Source organism: Lytechinus pictus, chromosome 2 (assembly GCF_037042905.1).
Source record: "Lytechinus pictus isolate F3 Inbred chromosome 2, Lp3.0, whole genome shotgun sequence".
NCBI classification, from domain to species: Eukaryota; Metazoa; Echinodermata; class Echinoidea; order Temnopleuroida; family Toxopneustidae; genus Lytechinus; species Lytechinus pictus.
The window spans coordinates 43357001-43375506 of record NC_087246.1 but is presented as its reverse complement, the minus strand read 5'-3'; the positions used below and the strand labels follow the sequence as shown (position 1 = coordinate 43375506).

Here is an 18506-nt window from a genome sequence, read left to right as displayed (position 1 = left end):
AACATATATCGTTCATCAAACCTTATTTCCTTTATCATGTACGCTGACGATACAAACATAGTTTATTCTGATAAAAATATGTCTGTAAATGGTTCTGTGCAAATTAACTCACAATCAATTATAAAAAGTGCAATTACATTATATTCCGTAACTCTACAAGGCATATAGATTTTAATCATGTAGAAGTTAGGCTTAATAACCAAATTATTCCCAGAGTTGAAAATTCAAAATTTCTTGGTATTATCATTGACAGTAATTTAACTTGGTCACATCACATAAATGAAGTTGAAAACAAGGTGCGAAAATCATCAGAATTATATATCGCCTAAGCTTTTATCTTCCTAAACCGTTCCTACGTACATTACATTGCTCTCTAATCCTGCCACATTTTTATTATTGTAATTTGGTCTGGGCTAACACATACCAAACCCATCTTAAAAAATTATGTTCTTTTCAAAATAAAATTGTGCGTATGATTTCTGAGAACGACATCATACCACCAACAGACACAAAATCTTTATTTCATTCCCAGAAACTGCTGAAATTAAACGACTTCAATAAACTTCAGCAATGTAATTTTATGTCCAGGTGATTAAATTCTCAAATTCCAGAAAATTTTCGTAATTTCTTTAAGCATGTATCAAATATACATCATTTTGATACCCGAAAAAATAACCAAATATATATTCCTAAACATAGAAAGATTATCTTTCAACACAACATCCGTTATTCTGGCCCGAAAATATGGAATGATCTTCCGGACTACATAAAAAATCCTTGTCAGCAACTACCGTAAGTAACGGTGTATTAACTGCACCTTTTTCTCGGCGGGATATAAGCAAAAGTCGGGGGTGCGGTTTATCCACGGTGACGGGTCTGAGCCCGCCCGCGTAACCCCTCCCGAACATGTAAGACGTCTGCCAGTTCACAGCGCATCGAGTGGCCGGGCGTAGCCGCCCAGGACAATGTCGTTTAGAGGGGTATGAGCCGCGGGTAATGGGAAGCGATTATTACGATCTTAATCAAATATTGTCCATAACAAACGCACCCACCATCATGACACTAATTTTGACTTTATTCTCGATTCATAGCAGCGAAGTTCCCTGGCTAAGTTCAAAGAGACGCCAAGCATTCTCGGTAATAATTTGTCACAGCTAGCTGACCAAGAGCCGATAGCTTGCGTTGTATTGTGGTTATAGTGCGACTTAAGCTGGCGCTATTCATTTTAACCACTCTCCAAAGTCCCGTTTCGCGCCAGCTTATTTTTTCTTTCCCGTTTGCTTTTCATAAGATACCATGTACACCGTGCACCACGCACGAGAGAGACGGCACAAAGCCGTAAAACAACTGGAAAAAATGCAAATTTCCTTGTTTCTTGAACCTTCCTGTAATCCCGTATCCAAAATTCATGCTAAGACATCGAATGCTAGACAAATTCTGAAAGTGATTGTGAGGTTGTGATGCAAGAAATGTGATCACAATTTGATAAGATGTACTGGTAAGTGGTACCGTATCGTAGTTTGCAATGTACAAGAACGGCAGTGCTGTGTGTGTGTACACTGTGACTGTGAGGTGAGTGTGTAAGTGGCCAATATTGTCGGGACCTTTCTTTCTTGCTAACATTTGTAGATGAATTGATCAAGAACAGCAGATTTCCATATATCTGTAATCTCTTTGAATACTTTGAAATCTTTAACTTAGTTTTTGTTTCTTTGTACCTCAGATATGCATGTAAATGTGAGGATTTTTTTTTTTTTTTTTTTTTTTTTAGTCCAAAGTTGGGGGTGCAGTTAATACACGGGTGAGGTTTATAGTCCGTTACTTATGGTAGCTTAAAATTTAAGATAAAAAAAATGATTTTATCATCCTATGCATGAATATCCTCATACCTTATATTCCTTTTGATCTTAAGTTAACATGATAAAATGAATAATGTGCAACTGTTGCTGCGGCATTATTTTTTTTATCTCTCCCTCTCTCTTCTCCATCATACATTGTTGTACGATCTATTTGCTCGGTACTCGGTAACTCATGCCCACCTTCCTGCTCACTTCTCCCTCTCTCGTTTTCTTCCATTCTTCTCTTTTTCTAGCCCTTCTTATCTTTGTATTGATTTTGTGTATTGTATATATCTATATGTCCACAAGCATGTGCTTCTATAGCCTCTTGTCGAGGCCCTGTCGGCTGCTTTCCGAGCGAACATGGCGAAGCAAGGGAGAGAGCGAAGCAGAGCGCCGCAAGACAGGACCTCTTGACAACTGAGCCGAATTTCACCGACTTTCTTTTATTTTATTGTTTTTACCAATATACCGACCAAAAACTGGTCGGTGAAAATCATCCAATGAGAGCGCGGGCTGCTATGACGTCATATTGAATATTCATGAGCTCATCTTGAATGGCGACCCGTGGATTCTTGGCGAAGAGTGACGACGAAATATCAAAGAGCATTGAATATGCCTCTAAAATGCTGAATATTGACCGATTTAAGGATTTGCAAGTCGATAAAATTAAATCTGCACTGAAAGGACGATATGTTTTTGTAAATCTACCCACAGGATATGGAAAAAATGTTATCTTTCATGCGATTCCACTATGTGTCGAGTATCGTTCTCTGCTGTGCAGTGAGGGAATGCTGGAGTAGAGTTGTTTCCCCTTGACTCGAGTCTGACCAGCGGCTGACCAGTATCTCCCGGGAAGTTTTGGGGCGGTGATGGGTCTTTTACGGCCAGTACTAGTAGTAGTAGTAGTACCACTGTTTGTAGCATTTTGCTGGTTATATCCCCTTTAGTGTCCCGCAATTCTTGAATCCCCTGCAGAATAGTGGACTACTATATAGTATTCCGAACCCCGTACGAAACAGCTTTGACATTATTTTCATTGGTTTACTATGTGACCAGTGATATTACAACTGATGTATATTCATTAGGAAGACGTTCCTCATGAATATATAATTCAGCCCAGATGTCAAGAGGCCTTGGCTCGCGTCAGGCCTAATTTGCTTCGCGAATTAGGAAATCCCTCGCTTCGCCCGGGAAGCAGCCGCCAGGGCCTCGACAAGAGGCTAGTGCTTCTAGGGACCTACGCCTTCTTCTGTACACATAAGTTGTATATATTTATATTCTTTATGGTAATTGATTTCATATGAATTCTTGTTAACAAAAATGAAGAAATTTTGTAAAATGGAGGAAAATAAATGTTTATTTGAAATGAAATGAAAAGCTCTATCAAACTCTCCACCCATACAAGCGACGTGTGAAGGCAAAACAAGCTCAAACGAAGATGACCAAAAATGGTCTAAAAAATACACGAAAACCCGCGCAACCTAGACTCAGATTGATATAACAGCAAAATGAGTCATACAAATAACAAGAACGCCAAGAAAAGATTCTCCAAACATTAAATTTCTAATGTTGAAGTGAGACTTCGCTTTGAACGTCTCGACTCGGTTAAGACACGAAGTGAAGAGGACGTGACGTGGCCGTGATTGATTTACTGGGCGTAATGCTCGGGTCAGGGAGATGGGTCACCGCGCAAGGAATTTTATGTGTGTTATTTTCTATGTTTAGTCATTCATGTGGATGAAAAGCAATAGTTAAAGAGATGTATCCCAGTTATTGAAATAAATAAAGCATTTATTGTGATTTATGAATAAATTTTGCATAAATTAGCATAATTTTCTAGTCAAAATTTCAAAAATTTTGTGTACAAGTTTGGTGAACCTCAAGAAGCTCTACCAGATGGAAGAAAAAAAATCAAAATTGGTCAACAAATGAAGAAGAGGCATTTCTCTGTGATTTATGAATAAATCTCACATAAATTAGCGTAAATAATTTTCTACTCAAAATTTCAAAATTCTTTGTAAGTTTGGTGAACCTCAAGAAGCTCAACCAGATGGAAGAAAAAAAATCAAAATCGGTCAACAAATAAAGGAGAAGCATTTTTTTGTGAATTTTGAAAAATGCGCATAAATTAGCATATTTAATGAGTTTCAAAATTCTTTGTAGAAGTTTTAAATCCCCCACCTAGTGCTATCATATAAAGCAAACAGAATTGAAATCGGTCTTGAAATGGCAAAGAAGGAGCATTTTGAAATAGTGGACGGACGACAGATGACGGATGCCAAGCCATGGTATAAGCTCATCTAACCCAGATGAGCTGAAAAGATATAATTGGAATCATAAACAAGGTGGCCTAATTTATCCCCACTCTCCCCTACTAATTTACTTAGGAAGAATTGCATTTTTCTTTTTCACCAGTTAGCTGAAACATATAGAACAGATAAGGAAACTGGGGAAAGGGATAAAAAGACAACTCCCATGTTCATTAATGAAAAGGTGTTTTGCAATGGATTTTACTACAACCCTTCTAGGATTATAACATCAATGACATCTGGATTCATTTATTACAGTCATGCCTTACTTTGGCGCAAGTCAAAATTTACATCCCTGCAAAGAATACCTAATTATCCAAGCATGAAGACATACCAGTGAATACATACCACACAAATATGGTATCACATTTTTGGGGAGAAATTACTCTTTCAGGCCATATATAATAATGTGCTCATGAACTATTTTCCCTTAAATTAGGGATTTGTGTGGTGTAATTTTTTTTTACTCACACAGTATAACAAAATTCAAAGTATCTACAATGGACACCTAGCTAATATTATAACAAAATTGACTGTTGAATGTAAGAATGATTTATTCCTTGAAATAACTTTTAATCTCCCAGTGAGTGGAATATTGTATGATGCTTTTGTAACAGGACTCCCAAGAAAATATAATTTTTTTTCAAATAGAAATCAACAAGATTTGTTACATATCTTGTACTTTCATTCATCACATTTTTATAGTGTTATAATGAATATATTGTACATTTGACTAAAATAGAATTGTAAAATTGGTACACAATTTCATATTTTACACTCAATTAATTAGGAATAAAAGTTATAGAGGATCAAAAGAAACTTACTTGATAGCTTCACACATAGCTAATCCCATCTCCACACAGTTGATAGCATGTGTAGGTCTGGATATAGGAAGACCTGACACACAATAATAACAGTCACCTAAAATCTTGATTCTCATGCAGTCAAATTCCTGCAATAACAATGAAATAAGAACATAAACATGAGGATGATATTTCTTTATATCCAACAAATGTGGGCGTACAGCACACCCCTAAAATGTCCCTCTGATATACCTCTGAATTAATTCCAATATAGAATATTATTCTCAATTAAATGTGCAGAATTAGGAAGCTCATTTCATGCTCTAACTATGAAAATACCATGATTTTATTTACGATACAACTGAATATATACAATTGATTTGCTAGTTCATTACGATTAACACCGAATAATAAGTACACAATTTTTCCTGTGCGCGCGCTGCATCTCCCTACGTACGCCCTATCCCTAGATCATCGTGCAAATTGGCGTCCATTTATCCTTTATATGAGCCTGAACTCAGAGACATGTTGCCACGCAAGGCGAGGGGCCGGTGGGAGGGTTCAAATGAATATATCCAGTTATCTCGTAAATAAGAAAATAATGGTTATTATTTTTGAAATATAAAGTCAATAACTTGGATATATTCATTTGATTTGCTAGACCAACACGCACTCATCGTGAAGGGAGGCATGTCTAAACTAGAAATTTCAAGTGTCCAAAGAACACAGATGCCCCCGCATAACGCGATCAGAAATTCCTTCAATATGATTGAACTTAATTTCGTGCAGAAGCTAATATGCATATATATATATAATGAACAAATTTAGACCTTTTAACCAACTCGCATATATAATGAGCTGTGACCTTTGACCTGCGGACTCCGAATTTGATCTTAGCCTGTATTTTGGTGTCATCTACCTACACACCCAATTTTTTTATAAATCTGTTGAATATTTCAAAAGTTATCATGCGGAAACCAACTTGCATACCTAATGAGCTGTGACCTTTGACCTGCGGACTCCGAATTCGAACTTAGCCTGTATTTTGGCATCATCTACCTACACACCAAATTTTTTGTTAAATATAAAAAAAAAACGAGTTATTGCGCGGAAACCAAGTGGGGCAACGCTTAATGTCCTCTCCGGACTTCGTCTGCAGGGGCATAAAAACGAGAAAGTGCGCAAAAATTAGGGAGATGAAGAGACGGAGGCCGCTACCTTAAGGGCAGAAGAGGCAAATAACGCCTCGGCCAAAGGAATACCCTTTAGGTAAAAAGATGTAAAGGAATTGGAAGAGCGCCAGAAGGCGGCTCTCAGAATGTCGTCATTGAAGAGAGCCCAAGACGTAGCGACACTTCTGGTATCGTGGGCCCTCGGCCTAGTGTCAGAAAGGAGAGCGTCATCGCCAGCTGACTTAATTTCTTCCACGATCCAGCATGAAATGGTATCGCAGGATGCTGCTGCGAACGTCTCGCGTGAAGTGACAAACAACTGATCAGAGTTGCAAATTGACTTGGTCCTATCTAGATACCACTTCAATGCCCGGACTGGGCACCAAACCTTGTCCTCCAGAACCGAGGAAAGATCCAAATGGGGAGCTGGAAAAAACTCAACAGATCCAGAAAAAGCGTCTGGGTTTTAGCAATGAAGGAAGGTGTAGGGATCAGCCGGAAACACACGCCGCTCCCACCGAATATGACCAGGTGAGATACACAAAGCGTGGATGGAGCTGCGTCTTTGACAAGAAAAGCTGTCTTAATAGACAAAGGAGGTCTTGGCCAGAGGCTCAAAGGGGGGCTTGGCCAGAGCGTTAAGAACAGCTGGGAGACTCCATGCTGATGCCAGACTTTTCTTTGGTGGTCACTTTAGAAAAAAAAAAGCTCTCATAAGTCTAAAATTAGAGACATTAGTGCTATCAGGGAATCGAGAATGAAACGCGGCAATAGCCAAACGGAAATCCCCGATGGTTGATAACGACCGACCCATGTCAAAAAGATCAACAAGAAAATCCGTGATCATGGCTATTGAAGCCTTGCGAATGTCGACAGACCGCGCGGCACATCAATCTAAAAACCGGCCAAGACGGGAGTTGTAAATACCAAGTGTCAATTCTCTTCGACTCTTGATGACCAACGCTTTCGCATCCTGCCCGATAGCGGCCATACAATTGGATGGAGGGACACTGATGGTTCCCCTTCCAACAGTTCTAGAAGCTGTGGACACCAGTACCTCGTCGGCAACTGGAAGGAGCCATGCCTGATCTTCCTTCACTTTCCTCAACACTGGCGGTATCAGGGGGAAGGTGGAAACGTAAAACACCTCTGACCCCCCCCCCCCAGTGAAGTGAGAATGCATCCAGGAAGGTGGCTTCTGTTTCGTTCACACGAGAACAGAACACCGGTAACTTCCAATCGAGAGCTGTGGCAAATAGGTCTATCTACAAGGACCCCCAACGGGCTTGGATCAACTGAAACACCTCCGAGTGATATGACCATTTGGAGGGAAGGCACCAGCCCCGAGATAGAAAGTCGGCTATCAGGTTGCCGCTGCCTGGAATGTTAGGAGGCAACCGGGATGATCTTCGACTTGCTGCACCAATCCCAGAGCTCCACAGCGAGGGTGTTGAGGGAATTCGATCAAGTGCCGCCCTGACAATTTATGTACGCCACAACAGATGTGTTGTCCGTGCGAACCAGTACCGTCCGGCCGAATAATTTGTGTTGAAATTGCTGAAGAGAGTTGAGAACAGCCCTCATCTCCAGCACATTTATATGAGGTAGAATGTGCTGGAGCAACCAGGTACACAAGACCATCCCCCCCCCCCCCGCACAGTGACCACCCCAGCCTGTAAGCAAGGCATATGTGGTCAGAGCGGCTGATGGGAGGGGAGTGCGGAAGGGCTTGCCCCTTGCTACAAAGGACATTCGCGTCCAGGCGGCAAGGCTGAGTCGGATCTCCTGAGACAAGGGGATCCGGAGATGCAGAGAATCTGCGCTTGGTCTGTAATAGCGCAGGAGGTGTCTCTGAAAGGGTCTCATAAGCAGGCGACAATCCCGTAGGATGTCGACAAGGCTTGCCATAAACCCGAGCAACCTCAGCCATGTGCGAGCTTTCACAGAGCTGCGCTCTCTGAGAGAGCGAGCCAGAGAGACGATTGCCCGAACTCTGTCGGGGCTTGGTCGAGCGATCTGGTTTGGCAGGTCTAGAACCGCGCCCAAGTATGTAGGTACGCGGGAAGGCGAGCGATCCGACTTCTCCCAAATCACTACGAATACCAACTCCTGGGTGACCCGCAGAAGGGATAAGTGAAAAAGGAGTTTGGTCTTTGAGTTCGCGACGAGCAACCAGTTGTCTAGATAAACAAAAAGTCTCAGGCCTCGTTCTCTCAGGTGGGCAGCCACTGCTGTGACCACCCGAGTGAAAACTCTGGGTGCCGGGCGTAAGCCGAAAGGCATTGCCCGGTATCTCTACATTGCTTCTTTGAAGCGAAAACCCAACAGGTCCCGTGAAGCGGGATGAATTAGTATGTGGAAGTAGGCGTCCCTGAGGACTAGGGAGACGGCCCAATGCCTGTAGAGACGGCAGAATCGATGCCAGTGTTTCCATTCTGAAATGGTCTAGCTGGATAATTTGTTGATCATTTTCATGTTCAAAATCATCCTCAATTTCCCCGAGCGCTTGAGGACGACGAAGATAGGAGACAGAGATGTGGACTGTCTGGAACCCTCTCTGTTGCCTCCTTCTCCAGCAGACAGATTTCTGCTTCGATGTACTGCTGATGAAGAATAGAAACTGTCTGCGGGGCGGATCGAATCGCGCCGTGCGGGAAGACCTCTATATCGATATAGAAGCCATCTCGCACGACGGATAAGTTAAAAGCGTCGTCCGTTATTCCCTCCCATGCGGGGAGGAAATAATGGAGACAACCGCCGACCTGCACCAGCGCTCGGGGAAACCCGTCATCAAAGAGGCTGTTTGGGCCTGGCCGGAGCCTTGGAGGCTGGCTGGCTGCCCCTACCCCGACCACCACGTGAGGCACTCACCGGAGGTCAAGTGCGAGCTCTGCGACTAGGCGGAGTGGGTGCACGGGGTTGAGATGGGGCCACCACGGGACGAAAGGTAGGACGGGCCTTGGAGGCCAGCTTCTTCGTGGGTGGAGCCGTCGGGCGCGAGGCTTTGAGTTCTTTAAGAAGCTCCGAAGCCTGTTTGCATTCGTCGATCTCTTCTTTCAGAAGAGAGGCCACCTCGCCCCCGAACAAATGTTTGTTCAATTGGGGGACGCGCGGGAGGAACTCTAGCAAGTCCTTGGACGCGATGCCCAGTCTATTAAGGACGCGAGTTCTGCGCGAGTTGGATGCAGTAGTAGCTATTTGCATCCAGAGCTCGCCTACCAAGGACAAAAGTGCCTCATCAAGAAGGACACTGTCATTGGCTGTCACTTCCAGTTTGGAGGACTGTGCTCGTAAACCGAGCAAGGCCCCGATGAAGGCTGTAGGTCTGAGGGCTGAACGAGTCAAGGCCTCATATCTAACGTCCGCTTTCTCAACAGTAGCAAAATAACTGGAAGAGAAACGAGTCCCCAAACGTGCCCCGATGCGGTTAAGCTGGGGGGAGAACGTTTTGGGGGTGAAGAACGCCTCGGTGTCGTCCTTGGAGAAGGCAAAGCCCTTTCCGAAGGACACTGGTTTTCTTCCCTGGGCGGCAGGCATGCTAGCCTGTGCGGCCGCCCTCTCGTATGCAGCCTTGAAATCATTGGTGAGTGGAATACCTTGAGGGGTTTTCTGTGGCTGCGAGAAGAAAAGAGAGTCCATATCTCCCTCTACCGGCTCATTAGCAGGATATGCGGGAGATATCTATGGATCTCTGTGGCGTCCTGGGCCATGCTGGCAGATGGTTGAGCCGGGCTACCCGGGGGATCGGGAGTGAACTCGTCCTCCATCCGTTATTCCCTCCCATAAAGCCTGTTCCGCCTCCAGAGGGGGGAACCAACCGTCTCCTCACCGGGCGGAGCCCCGAGGGTAGCAGGCGCCCGTGAAAGACTTGAGTGGCGGTGCGGGCCATGGCCGGGCTCGCGGGGGCGGACCCCCGAAGTTGGCCGAGCCTGGATGCTTACGGGCGTAGCCTGAGTGGGTTCGAGAGCCGGCGATTCGTAAGAATCGCTAGAGACGCCTCAAGGTGTCGGATGGCCAATGTCTGCTTGATCCGCTCGGTTGGTACCGTCGGCTGAAGCAGGTGAGCCTGGGAGTAATAACCCGCAGTGCTCGAAGGCGCTCTGAAGCAACTTAAGTAGTTGTGAGGCCTGGCCATCAGCAGAAGAATTAGAAAGCGGACCGCCCGGTGGAACGGGGCTTACGGCCGCGGATTTTTTCTTCTTCTTAAGCGGCTCCGACGGCGGAGCAGAAGAAGGGACAAGAGACTGGGCGGGCCTTGATCTCTTCGCCTTATCTCTCCCCCGCGGAGTGCTCACCAACCGAGAAGAGAGGTCAGCCGAATCTGACGGGGTCAGATGAAATCGAGAGTCTGACGGGGTCGGGCTACACTGTCTCTTGCGACTAGGGGCTGGTAGCCCTTTGCCAACGCTCCCTTGAGGAGTCTGACACGGCATCGAGCCTAGTCTGTGCTGGGAAGAGAGGCCCGTGCCCTCCCCCTGGTCTTTGGGTGACCCGATAGCCGGTGGGTCTGGCAGCCCTGGAGGAGTCGGCGTTTTCTGAGCTGGTACAACGCTCCCCAAAAATGGTTCAGGTTCCGGACGGAAGCCTGGGCTATCACTTTGCGGGCACGTGGTCGCAGTTCCACGGTTCCACCCTTCTTAAGTGGGGCATGTGGACGCGCTTCCACGGTTCCACCCCTATGGGCACGTGGACTCGGATCCACGGTTCCACCCTTCTTAGAACCCACGAGGGATCTTTCTCTGTCGCTTTCTACATTACCACTGGTGGGAAACAGAACCCCGGAGTTGGACACCTCTTCAGCGGCCATTTTGAGCTCTTCTAGGAAGGAATCCGAGAGGGTCATGCTCACATAGGTCAATTAAATAAATAATTAATTAATTCAATTAATTAATTCACAAGGACAAAAGAATACAAGGATTGATTGGAACAAAAGAACAATCAACTAACTCGAAACGAGAACAACAGAAGTTGAAACGAGTTTAAGATAAACACGACCCTCCTGACAGTCCAACAGAACCTATCTGTGGAAAGAGAAAAAAATTCAAAGAAATTCAAGACGTAAGCGTAGAAGCGAGAAGTCAATAAATTAAAAAGAATCAATAAAGAATAAGGAGAGCGACGGCGCAACGCCCACGACACACAGAAGAGCGCGGAGCTACGGGGAGGGGAAGCGAAGGCAACCCTTCTTACGAGAAAACGTATCTTATGTTTAGACTCACAAAAAAAGAAGAACAAAGTACGTGAAAATGAATATCACGGAGGGCTCCGCGCTATGGGATATACTTAAAACAATCTTAAATCAAAAAATAAGATTGAAATAAGGGAAAAAATGCACAATTATAGAATCCAAAGTGTGAAACAAAATTGCAATTTTGGGAGTGTACTTAGCTTGCGACTATACTCGACGGCAGGCGAAAGTAAAAGAGAAAATGGACGCCCAATTGCGCGATGATCTTGGGATAGTGCGTTCATAGGGAGATGCAGAGTGCGCGCAGGAAAATTGTGTACCTTTATTCGGCGTGGAAGTTAATCGTAATGAACTAGCAAATCAAATGAGTATATCCCAGTTATTGATAGTAAATTAACACTATTATACTGCGATGCGTTGCCAAAAGCAATTAAAAAAAATTAAATAAAATCAAGTATATAATTTGAAATGATTTTTATCTTAAGTAGCAGCATTTAATGCATTATAATATCTAAATCAAGGTTGTCGTGTCTTTTTCTCTCCAGCGATAGGCCACTCACCTCAATGCAGTAATAAATACTATAAACTATTAGCTTAATCTTCTGAAAATGGATATGATAGGTCTAACTCTCATGTCACAGCTCGCATCATCTGAGAGCATTTCCAAACAGCAGAGGGATGATGATGAAGATGAAATGAAGGCCATCATTAGAGCTGCAGCTTCTGTCATACATTTAGTAAATGGCATGTATATCAACTTCAATAACGATGAAGTCCCGTATTATTGTTAATTACCTTTCATTGCGAGCTGCCAGAATCTCTTGAGATGCTAATGCTGCAGGACAATTCATATCTGCTCTCTGCCGTACGTCACCCATGATGCTATTTATACTAAGTATCAGTTTGTACAAGGATCATGTATTTGGTCCAGAACAACTGATTGTTATCATGCACAAATTAGGCATATATTAATGAAATTCAAAAGGAGATAATAGCTTACAAGTACACATCCATCGACTTAACAAAACTCCTACAGCACCACTTCCAGTAAATGGCATGTATATCAACTTCAATAACGATGAAGTCCCGTATTATTGTTAATTACCTTTCATTGTGAGCTGCCAGAATCTCTTGAGATTCTAATGCTGCAGGACAATTCATATCTGCTCTCTGCAGTACGTCACCCATGATGCTATTTATACTAAGTATCAGTTTGTACAAGGATCATGTATTTGGTCCAGAACAACTGATTGTTATCATGCACAAATTAGGCATATATTAATGAAATTCAAAAGGAGATAATAGCTTACAAGTACACATCCATCGACTTAACAAAACTCCTACAGCACCACTTCCAGTTCGAGAATCAAGCTATGCAGCATATCAGTAATAATATAGATCCTGGTCTGATATCCATTGACAGAATGTTAGGCTTTCATTGAATGAGCCAGATCAAAGTCCTGAAAATGTCAGAAGGTTTTCAAGAGTTTAATTACTCTTTGCTGAAGTTGAGACACTTAAATTCATTTACTATGACAAAAGTTGCAGCTCTGATGATTGCCTTATTTGAATTCTTCATCATTGTCCCTGGCTATATGAAATTGTTCTCGGATGATGCTTGCCATAAGAGTTAGGCCTAACCTTTCCATTTACAGATTAAGTTATAGTTCTATAGTATTGATTGTAGCATTTGAGGTTAGTGACCTATTGCTACAGAGAAATTAGTACCTTGATTTAGATTTATAAAATGCATATCTAAATGCTGCTACTTTAGACAACCATTTCAAATTATATCATACATGATTTTTTACACTTTTGGCAATGCATTACTACAATATATATTAAAAAGTGCTATTTGATCTCAATTTCACCTCGAACTTGTATTTTGACATAGATCATCATTGGTCAAGGATTCAACTCTCAAATTTGTGTTCATTTTCCACTCAGGTCAGCCTTTTCCCCATCAGAATCACTATGCCTACATGCCACAATCACGTTATATCGACCTATTTACTTAAATTCCCTGACGTTATTGACATATTTGATTGACCTCTAACCCCTAAATATATTTTTCATGGCCATTTTTTTCCTTATTTCAGAGTGAAATTATCAAACATCCAAGTTTTCATTACAAATAGCTATCTTTCTTTCTTTTATTCACAAATAAAATGTGAATATAATGGATTAATTTCTTTTTGGGGGGAATTATGCATGGATAATTTATTAACTTTTGACCTTTGACTTTGAATATCAAAGGTGAAGGATTATTCTTTATGATTATTTTGTGCTGTACCACTCCAATCTCATCCATTAGAATTTGCATTTCATTTGTAAACTTTTAAGGAAAACTAAAACACTTTCTTTTCAGAATGTTGTAAGCAAGCGATCTATCTTTTTGAACCACAGAATTCTGTGTTTTGAACATGCTGAAGCTAATCCTTGAATTATTGATTGATCGATCTACATGTAGCTAGCTGTGACTATGAATAGCCAATCAACAATGTATGTTGCTAGGGGTAGAACTTAGTATGGACGAAATTTCTATCCTGCTGAACTAGCAGTGTAAAACCACACTCACAGAAAAACTGTTTTTTCAACACTTTCTCATAATCACTTTTGATTGATTTTTTTACAGAATATACTTGAAACATCAAACATCCAGAAAATGTAAATAAATAACTTTAGACAATTTTGAATTTTTTCTATCATTTTACCAATTCCCAATTTCACATATCGCGAGTTCTGTCTGATTTCAATATGATGCATCACATATTATTAGCAAAATAATTGATAGATTTCTTACCTCTGCAAGCTGATCAAATCTTCCAAAGAGTTCATTGAGAGTTTTGACAAGTTCTGGTGGAGAACATTCACTAGCTAGTGCTGTAAATCCTACAATATCTGCATACAGTATGCTACAAAAACAATTTTTTTCCTTAGATTTAGTATCAACATCGAGATGATAATGATAGTAACAATATTGTTTTTGAATTGCACTTAAGAGATTAGGGCCCTGTTGCATAAAAATGTATGTCTCGATGACATAAATCCCGAATTTATCATGACATAAAATCATACATAGCTTATGTTATTGACATAAATTCCATTGCATAAAAATATTATGTATTGTTTTAGGTTATGTCAATTTATGACGTGATATAACCGTCATTACATGAACCAAATAGTCATGAACAAGCCTGTTGACATAAACTCGGCGAAGTTGTTATTTTTCAGCCTGCAGCAAGTTGTTGCGGAAAGGGACTTCTCCTTCACATTTTGACGGGATTAAGGCATATTTTGGTATGTATCCGACTTTTCATTATTAGTTAGTAGATAGCTAGTAGATGTATCTCACGTTCTGACCAATATCCAAAGTTCTTAAGAGAGAACTGTTGCATGAATTATTATCGCCGTCAATTTATGCTATGATTGCTTGGATACTCTCCAGCTGCTTTTAGCCGGCAGTCCTTGCCGGAGGTTCTGGCGTCTTACAAACAGGAATAATGCATGGAATCAACACTGACAGAAAAAAAAATTTATTTGAGGACAGGGAATTTGTAACTGTTACATTAGACATTGATTTTTATTTTTGTAAGAGCATCCCCTTTCTGGAAAATTCTTACACACGCATAAAGCTCCGGAGCTAAGTAAGTTAGGCCAGCCCTAGGCTAGATCTAGCCTTGCCTGGCTAAAGTTAGAATAGATCTTATGTTAGACTAACTGTAGTCTACTAAGCCTAGACCCTAGTTAGATCTAGGTTCTACTTCTAGGCCTAGTAACAGTAACATTTTTAGGCTACAGGAACAACCGTCGTTCCTGAGGATTTCTTGAAGAACAATTTCTGACATTTCACTATGTATTGGTGAGAGGAGCCAACAAAGTTCATCGGAACAACCAATGTAGAGTCTACAAAGGCGCTTTTGGTCTAAGCCTAGACCAAAACAAGCTTCGGTCTCTGTTACTTAATGTCAATTAGTGGAGCCAACGGAGTTCAGTGGAACAACCAATATAGATCTGACAGTGTTAGATCTATATTGGTTCTTCGGCTGAACTCTATTGGCTCCACTCATCAATTAAGCCAAAGGAGAAAAAAAAAATGTGTCTCCTTGAAACAGACGGCTGCCAGGAATAACCGTTGTTTCTGGGGACTTATTGAACAATTTCTGACATTTTTCCAGAGAGGCCAATGTAGTTCAGCGGAACAACCGAAAAGGCCTACAGAGACTGAAGCTTTCGGTCTAGGCTAGATCTAACGGTAGGCCTAACATGGTAGATCTAGATTTCTAGAGTCTACTAGAGACTAGACTTTAGCTGTAGGGCCTACCAGTGCCAGTAGCAACTTACAGGTTTAGATGGTCTTACTTTTACATTAGATCTTGAACTAGGCCTAGATCTAGCCAGGCGTAAGCTAAACTTGGATGAGCTAGCCCTAATTCTAGCCTTTAGGCCTACCCAGGGCCTAGGTCCTGGCCAGGGAATGAGCTGGTGCAGCCAGGCAAAGGCCTGGACCAGTACTGCTTGAGGCTCCTTTCATGACCAATGAATCATGCTTTAGACTAGTCTTATATAGATCTAGATCTAGACCTTATCGGAGACCTCTAGCCTAAGTTAATTCAACTTTAGCAATATAATCTAGATCTATGTAGCTCAGGCAGAAGGAGCTAGATCTATGCATACATGTAATTAACTTATTATTTTTTTTTAAATTAGAGTTTGGGGCCAAAATTGAAACTTTATTTACTACCTAGATCCAATGTTACTTTATTTCTAATCTTTGACTTTAGCCTGAATTTTCGCTTTCAAAATATGTTAAAACTTTTAAAGTAAATTTGCAGTAGGACTGGGAGACAGGGTGCCCGCTGCCTAGGCTTTGCTACGGCAGTGGAGCCCCCTGGGTTTATGGTAGATCGTAGTCTAGCTTTAATGTAATTTTGTTTTCTAGTGCCAGGGTGGCTGCCAGGAGAAGAGGCCTAGTGAAGATTTATCAGGTGGTAGATCTACATGTACATTTCAATGTAGAGTCTAAAACCCTATAGAAGTGGGTCCAAGGGCAAGGGCATTCCTTCCCTGTTAAGTAAAAAAAAGCTAAGAGATTGGAGTGTAATAAACATGATAAAATCCTTGGTCCGCCCGTGTTAACTAATACTGGAGACTACGGAACAAGAAGAAAAAGCACAAGGAGAAGAATTATTTTTAAATGACACACTGATCTAAAAAGTTGCGTTACTTAAAAAACAATCCTTTCTGATGACTACATTGTATATCAATATCTAATATAGATATTAATGTACATCTTTATGCATATTTCAGCCCCTCTAATTCTTAACAAAAGCAATAATACACTACAGGCTAAGAATCTAAAAGAGATAAAAGTTACACAATTTAACCTTATCATTAGACTAAAGGGGGATTGACTGTGAAATGTCAAGAAATCTCCGGAAACGACAGTTATTCCTGTCTACCTTATCAAATGCCTCTTCTATCCATTTTTAAACCAATACAGAAATAATATGCTTCAAGATAAAGCATTTGCATTAACTGCAGAATTATGTGTGGCTTCTGATGTGTGGATGAAAGTAATTATTATAATTGAAATTCTCTTGATGTTATCAAGAATTTATTATAATATTATTCCTTTCACCTAGCATGTTTAGTTTATTCATTTTGCTCTGTTATGTTCTCTTGAAACATTTTTTTTTTTTAATTTATATTTCCTTCGTGTACATGTATATATGATTTGGTTTTCATTGTGTTCTTTTTACTGAATTTGGAAATAAACACTTGAATTGAATCGAAAATTTAAATAGGCCTTTTTACTGAAAACCTTACATTTTAATCTTCTTGCAATTTTGAAGTATTAAAAGAAAATCCCTTATTAGTGTATAAATAAAATTCTACAATTGTTTACCTATCAAAACCTATCTCCATGAAAAATATTCACAGATTGCATGTATAAACCTTGTTTTTGATATTACATACAAAAACCATTTCTAGATTTACTTACCTTACAACTTGTATTGATTGTTATTATTCGAAAGAAAATACCATCATGGCCTTGGAGAATTACACTTTTCTTGCCTTTGATATGTATTCACAATTCAAAGTAATGATATAAATCATTTTCTAAAAGGGACTTCTGTTGTTGTTTTTTGTTAATACAAAATGTAAATAGGAATTCATTCTCAACCTGTTACTATTAAAAAATGGTATTCATTTTCCTAACAGGTAAACCACATCAATGGCGAGAAGAGGTAGAAAGGGAGGGACAGCAATGGAAGGAGACAAAAGTCCAGACACTGCCACTTTGTGGCATTGAGCAAAAAAATATCTCTTTGGATCAGGGGGTCAAGTTTCTAGTACTGTAGTGAGTTGTTGTATAAAGTCATGTTTATTAAACATTCTACAGTACTCTTAAATACTAGTATACTGTACCATAATACATTTATTTTAATTCTTTTTTTCTTAACCCTAAAAGAGTCTGGTTATTTGGACCTATCTCACAGCCGGGGAGGGGGCGGATTCCGCCCCCCGCCCCCTGAGATATCGGCCTTCGATCGCGCAAGCGCCGCAAAAATTTGCAGTGGTAGTGTGCGATATAATCTACAAGGCTTTATGGTTAATTTTTTTGAAATAATAACATTTTTTATTTTATGAATCAATTAAGCTAATTTATTCAAGAAATAAACATTTGCTCTAATCAACTATTACATGTATAATGCCTCAAAACTGCTAATTTTTTGTTCACAGACTCTTTGTAGGATCCGATCAACGTACTTAAAAAGAAAATTGGTATCGCAATTTTTTTTGTATGTTTTTTTGATGGAAATCGTTGCAGACTTAATTTTGATCATTAACAAGACAAAATCAATCAAATCTAATCAATAAAAGTAGAAATAATGATACATTTATGAATTTTGGCTAAATACACAATTTGCATTGGATTTGTACATGAATTCACGTTTTTGAGCCGTTTTGGGTCTGACATGCACTTACATAATGTCGCACTGAATTAAGCACGTAAGGGGGCAGTTTTAGACTGAATTCTAATTTATCATAATTTTTTCGGGGAGGGATGGTAATTGAAAAATGTGACGGTGATATAAATTTTAATACAAATCTAAGGGACATAATATCCTCAATAAAGCATATAACGATAATGCTTAGGCCTATACCTCTGCTTATTTCTTAGGGGT

General features: G+C 40.8%; 1 protein-coding gene across 2 annotated transcripts in view; it reads right to left on the bottom strand.

The window, feature by feature from the left end:
* Positions 1-1769: 1769 nt before the first annotated feature.
* The window catches only part of LOC129279373 (adenylate cyclase type 2-like), a 25848-nt gene continuing 9111 nt past the window's right edge, over positions 1770-18506 (bottom strand). Inside the window, exons 4-6 of one of the 2 annotated variants that reach the window (XR_010292604.1) lie at positions 14117-14228; positions 3079-5102; positions 1770-2177 (exon numbers count right to left, since the gene is read on the bottom strand). Coding sequence is in view for 1 of the 2 variants with exons in the window: in XM_054915469.2 (XP_054771444.2) it covers positions 4971-5102; positions 14117-14228 (244 nt within the window). In the remaining variant the exon portion in view is untranslated. Of the gene's footprint in view, positions 5103-14116; positions 14229-18506 lie in introns of both variants that reach the window. The other variant, XM_054915469.2, reaches the window with a different exon arrangement.